Source organism: Lipophrys pholis (assembly GCF_963383615.2).
Source record: "Lipophrys pholis genome assembly, chromosome: 20".
In the NCBI taxonomy this organism is placed as follows: Eukaryota; Metazoa; Chordata; class Actinopteri; order Blenniiformes; family Blenniidae; genus Lipophrys; species Lipophrys pholis.
The window spans coordinates 15,687,158-15,698,206 of NC_137648.1; the positions used below are offsets into that span (position 1 = coordinate 15,687,158).

An 11,049-nucleotide genomic window follows, 5' to 3' on the forward strand; every position below is an offset into this window, starting at 1 on the left:
TCACGGATCAGTTAAGGTCGCAGATAAGCGAGTGAGCCGCATTCGAATCGCATATTAATGAACTTTCTTTTCTTTTTTTTTTCCTCTGGTGTCTTATCTCAAATTTACCTTGAAGTCATTTCGCTGGCTCATACCCAGACACCTGGAGTACAAAAGAAACCAGCTTTAAATTCACAACTCATCACAGTGTCGGCGTAATGTTTCCCCCCGCCCAAAGGCTAATATTCTCACTTTTGAGAAAGTAAAAAAATAAATAAATCCACATCTGCATAATGTCACCTGTCTGATGGCGCGCAGCAGCATGCCGTAGGAGTACAGGATGACGCTGAACGGCAGGAGCAGGCAGAAGGTGAACAGGCAGATGATGTAGGAGATATTGTTGGGAGTCTGCGTCTTCCAGTCCACCGAGCACGTGGTCCCGGGGCCCTCGGGCCCGTACCGGCTCCAGCCCAGCAGCGGGGGTACAGTCCAGACCACAGAGTAGAGCCACGAGAAGCAGATCCCTCCCAGCGCCGGGCGGAAGTCTCTGCCGTCGGCTATCGTGGGCGCCATCATGGTGCAGTAGCGCTCGTACGACAGGACGGCCAGGGAAATCAGGGACACGATGCCTGCGGGACGAAAAGGCGGTCATCAGGCCATCACGACATTCTCATTCACCAAATTCTGTCAACAAAAGCAACTCATGCAGCATCTGTTCTAGAGTATCTGGGCTCTAATTCAGTCAACGTCAACAAAATCTATAGATATTGTGAGTATCTGTAGACGAATTTCAAAGATCTAATGTGCAGCAAGCGATCCAAAGTTGAGTTGTGCCTAATTCCTTACATGCATTAAGAGTTTGTGAATAAAGAATGAAAACAAATCAATTTCAATGATTAGAGTAAGTAATAATGCAAAGCCAGTACTGTAACGCAGGCTCGGGGAGCAGACGAGACTGAAGCTTGTTGTGTGTTTTCAGCTCCGTTTAAATGTTCATAAAATCAGAACAAGCTTGGATCATAGAAAGAAGGCCCTTTTTGTTAACACAGATTTTACCTGTTATTAGTTCTTTTGTTTTAGTTGGCATCTTATACACCCCTTCCAGTCATTAGAGATCAACTTTATTTTGTCTCACTCAAATAACTGAAGTGTTTTTGGGCTGCAGCATTTGTGATCATGTGTCATCTGTCAGACTGGGGAAGGATGTCAAGGCTCGGCCGTAACACGTCTGATGAAGTCGGCGAGTGAGAAGCTTTTTTCCGAGTTGAATGCATTTTTGTTACAGTCAGTTTATTTTCAGTCGAAAACTTTGAAGTATCGCTGGAGGATCAAAGCATGAGCAGAGCATGAATTTGATCTGAGCTGAACAAACGTTCAGAGATACGCTGATTTGCATTTAAGAGCAGCCCGATTCTCCGTGTTAATTGCTAATTGGCGAACGTGCGCCACTGGAGTAAATAGCTGCTGAAGTGACTTCAGTCTTAAATCAGAGCCAATCAACACATGCAGGCTAAAGTGCCGGTCCAGAGCCACTTTACATCTATTATGGGGGACAGAGACTTTGATTACAGAAAATCACGACATCTCGATGCATAATTAAAGCTGCTGATTGGCTGAAGCATGTTTGGTGTGGACAGAAGGCCGCAGCCCCGAGAGGCTCTGCTGAGGGCCGCCGGCAAAGAGTGAGAGTCTTGAGACTGATGGAGATGATTTCATGTTGGCTGTGTGTGTGTGTGTGTGTGTGTGTGTGTGTGTGTGTGTGTGTGTGTGTGTGTGTGTGTGTGTGTGTGTGTGTGTGTGTGTGTGCAGGCTGGCTATGAGGGCAAGAGCTGTGCATCTGTGTTTGTGTGTCACAGCAGCAGCTGTGTCGTCCGAAGGCTGCAGTCTGTCAGAGCGGTGTTCGATCAGACTCTTTCCCCTCAATTTCCTCCTGAATGCCATTATGTGCCTGACAGACAAGGTTGAGGACAAAGGAACCCTCATTACCCTCTCAACCAGTGCTGGTGCACTACAACTACAAATCCAATTTATTTACTGATGGAAAACTGATATGTTTCAGGCATCTTGAACCTTTTTTTTTTTAAATTTGATTTAGTGGTGGGTGTGTTACATGCATGTGTGGATAAATCAGCTTAATCAGCAGATATCATGATTATACTTCTTTCATAGCTTTGAGTCAGAAACTACACTTTGTGTTGAGATTAAAAGAAAAGGAGACGTTAACCAGGTTGAACTTTATATACACGGAACAAAAATATAAGCGCAACACTTTTGTTTTTGCTCCTATTTTTCAGGAGCTGAACTCAAAGATGTAAAACATTTTCTATATACACAAAAGACCTATTTCTCTCACATATTGTTCACGAATCGGTCTAAATCTGTGTTAGTGAGCACTTCTCCTTTGCCGAGATAATCCATCCCACCTCACAGGTGCGGCATATCAAGATGCTGATGCGACAGCATGATTATTGCACAAGTGTACCTCGGGGTGGCCACAATAAAAGGCAAGCTAAAAAAAAACGACAACAAAAAACAGCAAAATCATCACAGCGTGGAGAAAAAAGTGAAAGGATTTTGCAGTATCACAGCTATTGTGTCCGTTTGTTCAAAATATGGTTGGTTTTAAGTTGATCTATGTCGAATGGCCAATGGGACAATGAACAAGGAGCTCTATAAAGCAAGCAAATGTCAACGATATACAGAGATTATTGTACAAGTGGGGTCAAATGAACAGGAAACGTCACTTCACATCTTATCAAAAATGCCTCGGGTCATTCAATACAGTGGCCCTTTGATGACGAGGCACAAACCAGAACAGAAGGCTCCCAAAAAGCAACATCTGATAACAAAACGCTCACTAAGAGGTGTTAAATGAACGAAGGTGACACCGAGAAATGTCAAATAATCAGAACATTTTGTAAACTCGTGCGATACATCAATGTAAACGTGTCTCTTTCAGTTTGTGTTCTTGTTTGCCCCGGGATGCACTGTCCTACAATCCACCTGTGCTCCTGCGTAGCGCGAGAGAATGGGTTTGTTTGGTAAAAAAGTGGCTTTAATAAGAGTAAAAACTGCTAAACAAGCCACATTTTCACTTATAAATGAATTTCTTTAATAGATCAACAAAGTTAAGAAGTAGTATTTTCTCATATCTGTTGAATTTGCTTGAAGATTATCGTCATATTTGACTACAAACGAGTTGCTTTCAGGATTACCAGACACATGGAGCACAGAAATATGAATATTCCTGAATAAACATGGGAAGTAGCAGCTTCTTGGGGCGTCCCATCCAGCCGTTGAGGATTTGAGTATAAACCAACTGCTACTTCAGTAAAAGGGCAACTCCTTAACAGCAAGCATTTTTCATTCATTTCTTCCTTGTGATGACTGCAGTCTGCTCTCTGAGCCTGGCGGGAATCTCGGTCGCCAACACCAGTTTTGATTCAAACAGGCCCCACTTTAATGCTCCAGCATGCTTTTTAATGGGTTTTCCACCTGAGGCCTGATTCGTCTTCCGATATATTCCAGATAGAAATGGATGACCCGACATCCAGTGCCTGAGTCAGCACGGGGGCTAATCATCTCCCATTGTCTCCTGCTTTAATGCTCCTTTCAATTTCAACCCCTCTTCTTTCTTTGCCTCCGTGTCATTCTTCTTCTGTGTTTCACCTCCTGCTGTGTCCCTCTGAGTCTCTCTTCTTCTGTTCCTCCTTCAGATCCTGGTGCTGATGGCTATGAAAAGGCGCTTTCTTGTGCCAAATCAGACCATTCCTCAATGAAACCAGCCCGTTCATCTGCGTTGCGTACATGCGTTCACTGGAAGCAACTGGGTTTACTGCAAACCCGACTCCAACAGTGTCACGTAAATGACAAATCCGGTTTCTATAATCAGGTTAAGCGATAAGTGATTTGTACATTTCGGCAAAAAAAAAAAAAAAAAAAAGATCAACAACCTAGAAATCCAGCATGTGAGCATGTTAGAGAAAAAGCAAACAGAGCTTTAAATAGATGTGTTATTATTTTTTTATTACTGGTTATACTTGAGTTGGTTGAAATGTTGACCTGAAAAGAATCTTAATTCCTCATCAATCAGTGGAAAACATCAGTAGATCATCCGGTTGCAGATTCAATGATGTATTGGCGATCAAAGGAATGAACAGCGATATTTTCTTTTTCTTACTTCACGATTGGGAGCGGTAGAGGCCCCGTTTGCACGACAATGTATCAAGTGAAAACGCATCGCTTTTAACTTTTCGTTCCAGAAAAGTCTCGTGTTTACAAGGCGTTTTGAAAACTATGTCCGTTTGCACAGAAATGGCAGAAACGCTAAAAAACAATGTATTTTTCATGTGGGGCCACAAGTAGGTGCTGTTGCTTGTTTCTGTAATGAAACCACACACATAGAACAATATGCTATAAACATTAACAATGGGAGATGATGGACATTTGTATGGACTGATGAACCAAATTGCCATTTCAGGTGACTGTCAACTGTGTAATAAAGAACACGCCATAAGCACACAAATTAAACAAAGTTAAAAGGTAAGAGAATTAGGCTCCTCAATCGGGGGAGACCCGTCATATCTGGCAACACGGGTCAACGCGTTGTGAAATACAAGCCAACAAAATCGAGACAAAATTCGGAGGGAAAGAAGAAGGAGAATGAGGAGAAAAAAAGAGCACAACCTTTAACGGCGCTTAACGTTTTGGCGGAGCCGCTTCCTCCCTCAATGATGACGCAGTCGCATGTAGAAAAATATCCAAATTGGTACCACATATGATCCAGGCCTGGGTCTGGTGTGAAAAAAAAAATGGAATTGCAGCTTTAACATGGCCACACAACAGGTGAGATGTGATTCGCATTTCCCTGCAATGTGAACGAGGCCAAAGGGTCTAATTGTCCACCTCCAGTAGATCATCAGATACGATCAGCTGAAACTCAAGCACTTCTCTCTAAAAACAAAATCATTTTCTGGCTTGAACAAGTCACAACTCCAAGATTCTTTCCATCTTGAGACGTCAACACATAAAATGTATAAAACTGACACACAGTCCACGTTCAGCATTTAAGGAAATTAGATTTGTTTCCTTAAGTCACATCTCAGGAGGACAAACTGTTCACAGTTTTTGCAAGTGATAAGATTAAAATTCCACATAGACATTATCAGTGTGTCTTCATGAACAGCTGTGGTCACGATGTAGATGTAAGACAACACAGTGTGTATGTATGTATGTATGTATGTATGTATGTATGTATGTATGTATGTATGTATGTATGTAAAAGACACATTTTAATCCAGTCTGAGAAAATGTGTAGAAACTGTGGATAAGAATCAAATTTTGGATTACGATCATATTTGTTATATTTGGTATTTGTTATGACTGTTTTATTCTCCTCAATCTGACTGAGGAATAAATTGCTAAAATACTTTCAGTCAGGAATATGCCAACCAGCCATAACATTAAGACCACTGACAGGTGAAACGAAACACACTATTCTCATGAGGGGTGATCCTGGTCTGAAGAGGTCAGTATCCACTGAAAGAGGTCCCAGGAAGGAGGGAAAAACAGAGGACGAGCTCCAAGTTGAGCAATGAATGGGGTAATCTGGAAGAGTAAGCTCACTATTTCATTTGAAGGGGCTCTATGCAACATATTGAGTCATGCTTTTGGTTCTGAAATTGTTTTAGTTGGTGAAAGGCATTTAGCGGCTCCCTGTGTACACTTCTCCTGTTTATTAGCAAGACTTCCAGCCTTGTTGTGTTACCTCGACCTCCTGCAGTGTCTCCAAGTGACTCACTACACCATCTTGTGGTGCAAACACGTACTGCAAGACTAACCTGGCTATGGCAAGTTGGGAGTCCTGCTGAGATCGATCGGCAAATCAGCAGCACATGACAGCATTCTCTTTGAGACGACATCAGAACTATTGTTTTGTCTCATTCTGCTGATTGTTTGAGATTATATTGATCTTACATTATAAACTAAGTTCACATTTCACACCTTCGAAGGAAGATTTTATTATAAAATTTCAAAAACAGATATCAAGGCACATCATAAGAGATCAGAGGATCGGAGGTTCACAATACTGAGGGGGCGGGTTTATAGTTATGACTAATTGATTGATTGATACACATCTGAAAAGCACAGATGACACATGGAGGAATGTGCACATTCTACTTGTATGTGGACCAATTTGCTCAAAGTACTCCAGCTTTCTCCTACAATCCGAAGACGTGCTTATTAGGCTGATGGTTTCTCTAAATGTGTTCAGTTATTTGTAAGGGTTGGCTCGGACTCTACGTTGGACAAAGAAGGTGGATGGAAAGCAGGATGAGCACTGAAACATTGAAATTGTGAAGAGTGATGCATTTCTCTAGAAAAGCGCAGACTGGGATGCAGTTTATATGCAGCTGAAGGTAAAACCAAAGATGATTGACAAGAACATGAGGAGAGGAAGCAACAGGTTTGGTGCAACTTCTGAAAATAAACGCATCAAGGATTCATATATGACAGGAATGAACCCGATCAACGCTGCTTTATCAGCCACTGAGTTTTCCATTAAGAAGGGAGGTAAAACAAGAGATCTTAGTTCTTTTGCCTCTTCAAAATGAGCAGATTCATTGCCGTTTATTCAGCCTGAAATTGACCCAGCTCCCAATTTTCTGCACATCCATGGTCACTTTGAATAAAAGTCATGAATTACAAGCCTTGACTGAGACACTTTGCATGCATTTCTACTCTTTTTTTTTTGAATTTCATTTAAAAAAAAATTATTTTTCACAGTTTGGATCACTTCTAAGAGTCTTTGACTTTCCATAAGCATCAATTGGAGAAAACAAGCTGAATCTGGCCTCACTCTGTGCCCTTCACAACAACAAAAGCAACATTGAGGCCATTTGCTTGCAGACAAATTGCTCTCAGTTTTGAAGCTGTTGCACAGATTTAATGCACTTAACACGAGAATGTTGTGGTTAAAACTGTATGTGTGTGTGTGTGTGTGTGTGTGTGTGAGCATTTTTTTTTAAGCTATGCGAATCAAGCAAAATCTCCTGGGGCTGAAATTTATTCCACTTACCACACTTTCTAGTTTGCTCTCTCTCTATCTCTCTCTCTCTCTCTCTCTCCTTCCCTTATAAAGATCAAATCCCCCAGCATGTTATAAATGAATACTTCTGTCTCAACTTCAGCCAACAGGATGGTAAAGTTATTTCTTCCTCCTTTCAGTTAACTTCAAGTCGTATTGTTCATCCACAGTGTGGATCAATTCCTACCAGCTCACATAACCTATTTTTAATGGAACCCACCTCAAAACCTTTTTTCATTTTTTATTTTTTTTTTGCACACTCAGGAATAATTTCAATGTTTAAAACACTTTGCATGACAGGTCAGTAGTTGGTGGTGTGTTTCTGTCACGTAATGATCCAAGCACTATCCAGCTTCCCTTCCTTCAGCCATACGTCAGAAAACGTGTGTCCGCTGATCATTGCATTTGTAAACAGCATTATATGTACACTTTCTGGATGTGTGACACTCAACCATCGCTCCATAAACAACCCGTTCAGTTCTGTGAGCCTTTCATCCCGTCACATACACTTTTGACGCTCCCGGGTTATTTCTCGTTTGTTCGCCAGCTGCTCGCGAGACGCCACGCAGAATTAATCATGCGCATTCCCTCTGGACTCTGGGGCGCGAGGACGAGGTGTGGGTCTCATCACAGGGGTACGATCAGTTTGTGTGAAGATGAGCTCAACGGCTGTCAAATGCAGTCGAGACATTTCGCCAGTATCCTCCAGGTTAATAAGAAAAAAATAAATAAACTAACAAAAAAAAAAAAAACAACAACCACCGTCTACTTTTGGCTTTACAAAAGAACGCAAATGAATTCAGGAGCAACGTCTCACAAGTGATGAAAGGACTCCAGACTCGACAAAGAAAGAGAGTTGAGAGCAACAACTTACTGGAGCTGACAGGTCCAAGTGTTCAGTGGAAAGACAACAGACTTAAGAACAGCAACGCGTTAACAAGAGTCAAGATGAAAGGACAACGTTAAAGCACTAAACTCCAAAAAGCAAAACAAGAAATTAAAGAACGTGTTCTCTCATCACTTCACTGGACAGCGAGTCCACACAACACACCGGATTTATGAGCGACAACAACACCTTCATGCAATTGACTCTTATAGGGAAGCAAGAGATTTAAGACCAATACTTCACCCCGTCACACTTTACGGTGCTCGAAATCAAAACTGTGAAGAAAAAACCTGGCAGGTTTAGGAGCAGCAATACCCCGATGAAAGCAGTGATGCCACGTCGCTGTGATTTCAAACCCCCGAAGAGAAAAGAACTGATTGAAGAGCAACATCCTTCTCCGAGCACACTTTCCTCAAAATACAGACTCTGGACAGAAAAGTGCTGAGGCGCCACTTTCATTCTTATTCTTTTCATTGTTTTCAGTTACTGGCTTCTTGGAGCTCAGTGACATTTATCAATTTTAAGTTCGATTTATTTCTCAACCGAGTAATTATTTTCAACTGTGTTTCTCAAAGAGTGAAAAGCACAATGCTTAACTTAGGTTGATTTGCACAAATGTACATAATAAGAAAAAAGACTTCACTTTATTCGGCATTTATTTGGTATTTTGGATTTTTTTGTGTCTCAAAGGCACTATAGAATCCAGGAGGAAAATGCTCAAACTTCCAGAATGAAACAAAATAAAATCATATTTATGGGTGTTTCCTGTCAGAAATCTGCCTACATCACTTTCAGAGTGAAGAGGCATGCTTGTAGATCGATCACATGAAATCTAAAGTCTCTTTAGCACATAAAGAGATCGTCAAAATTCAGGAAACGCATGTAAAAAGCTGACTTGCACAACAGAATCACCCAAATGCACAGTGTCTCCCGCTCTGCCTGTCTCTCTCTTTAGTTTCAACGCTCCAGTGGCCAGAAAATTGGGATCCCTCAGTGTGAGCACTGGGGAGACATCAATCAATCCCTGACAGTAATTAGAGTGACTGTCCTGAAGAGGACAGGTCACAGGTTTGATCCCAGCACTGGTGAAGAGCTCTAAACAGCCTGGGACATGCGCACCATGTACAGATTCAGAAAAGAGTCCAGTGGGAACTCGTTTATCGTGTAATACATCAGACATGTACTTTTACATGTTTTATGCCTTTTAATTAGCCTCTATCTCATCCTGATACATTTGGGACCACATGTGAGTTACTTAAGGATGGCATTATTTATGAGTTTGTAAACTGAATCTCCTTAATAGCTACACATTTCCTGCACAACTTTTAAGAACTTCATGATCTTAATGAAATTATTCAGGCATCAATGAGGAGTTTTGCATTGCCCAATGCTTCAGACGTGAAGCGCATATTTACATCAAGTTCTTGAAAGATGCACCCAAAGAAATCGTTTTCATATCATTCTCAACTGGATGTGTGAAAACTGCATAAAAAGACATAGTTTTCTCACTTTCACGACACATATTACACTTGCTGAGGAAACCGAGCACTGCCCATCAGTCTGGCTGCAACACTGAAATGGGAATCGAGATTTCATCCTATACTTTCACTTGAAAGGCTTGAGCTGAAAAGAAAGATTCTGACTTGCAATGCAGTGTTTTCGGTGTTCTCTCGTATATATCTCTATAAGCGCATGCAGGAGAATGATGGAAACAGCTTCTTACCCAGGCAGGCGTTGACGAAGCCGTACCAAACGCACCCGGCGCGTCCGATCAACCAGCGCCCCTGGGTGCTGGCTGCGAAGCTGAACGGGGTGCCCAGCACGCTGACCAGCAGGTCGCTCGCCGAGATGCTCACCAGCAGGAGGTTCATGGGCGTGCGCAGCGCCCGGTACCGGCAGAACAGCGTCAGCACCAGGAAGTTACTGAGGAACCCGAAGGTGCCGATGAAGCCGAGGCACACCGCCACCACCAGGTGCCCTGTCGGGCTGAGAGACGGAGGAGCGAGAGAGCCGGACACCTCCTCGTACGCGTCCGTCACCGCTGCCGCGCCGCGGGCTGCTTCTCCCCCGGGACAGTGCGCGCAGCTCAGACTCGCGTTGGAAATGATCATGCCGAGCCGAGCCGAGCAGCAAAAGTTTGGTCCAGTGTGAAGTTTGCACCGCGGGACGGACACGTCCGATCTCGGTGCTTTTTCACTCGGTCAACTCATCTGGAGGAGCGAAGGCGCACGGTGGAATCTTCTGGTGCGGCGGGAGCGCATTTAAGGAGGCAAACTGTCCTCAACTGATCGTCTCTCCAGACCAAAGGGAGCTCGCCTCGGCGTCTGAATGAAGTCCCAGAGAGCAGATGCCGGTGTCCTGCTGGATCCGCCCCCCTGTGCCGCGGCGCGCGGTGCCGTGCGCTCTGGAGAGGTGCGCTCCTTTCGCTCGCGCGGCCACCGTTCAAGCGCTAAGTGCGCCGGAGCTTTTATCACCCGCAGCGCCTTTTGACGCGCCGAGGGACCAACTCCACAAGAAGAGGCGCGCGTGCGCGCGCGCGTGTGTGTGTGTGTGTGTGTGTGTGTGTGTGTGTGTGTGTGTGTGTGTGTGTGCGTGTGTGTGTGTGTGTGTGTGTGTGTGTGTGTGTGTGTGTGTGTGTGTGTGTGTGTGTGTGTGTGTGTGTGTGTGTGTGTGTGATAGTCTCAAACCCCCTTCAGAAACAACACCAGCGAAGGAATTACATAACAATACTTAACCATCATGCCTGGTCACTTTAAAGCTCACGGACAGATTCTGTAGGCTGAGACAAACAATCTTAGCACGATTGTACTTCTCACGTATTTGTCTTTTAGGTGAAATTTATGGAAAAGGTGAAAAAGTTTATGCTTAAAAGTAGAACATTTATGTAGAAGCATGAGGATTTCCTAATCTGAAACATTCTATTTAAAGAAAAGCCAACAACAGAGTATCTACCACAATAGAAAATGCCAATGTTTAATAATATGTCACGTGGCCTTGAACATCAATTACAGCTTGACAATCATGTCTCCTGCTGTTCACAAGTCAACTTATCATCTGCTGAGGCATCAAACTCTTCTTGAAGGTCATCAAGGTTCTT

The 11,049-nt window shown here is 43.2% G+C and overlaps 1 protein-coding gene across 1 annotated transcript in view; it reads right to left on the reverse strand.

The window, feature by feature from the left end:
- The window catches only part of tmtopsb (teleost multiple tissue opsin b), a 37,598-nt gene extending 27,098 nt beyond the window's left edge, over positions 1-10,500 (reverse strand). The window contains exons 1-2 of the mRNA XM_080490017.1: positions 9,676-10,500; positions 280-608 (exon numbers count right to left, since the gene is read on the reverse strand). Of these exons, the coding sequence (XP_080346143.1) occupies positions 280-608; positions 9,676-10,063 (717 nt within the window). The 5' untranslated portion in view covers positions 10,064-10,500. The remainder of the gene's footprint in view (positions 1-279; positions 609-9,675) is intronic.
- Between the last annotated feature and the right edge of the window lie 549 nt (positions 10,501-11,049).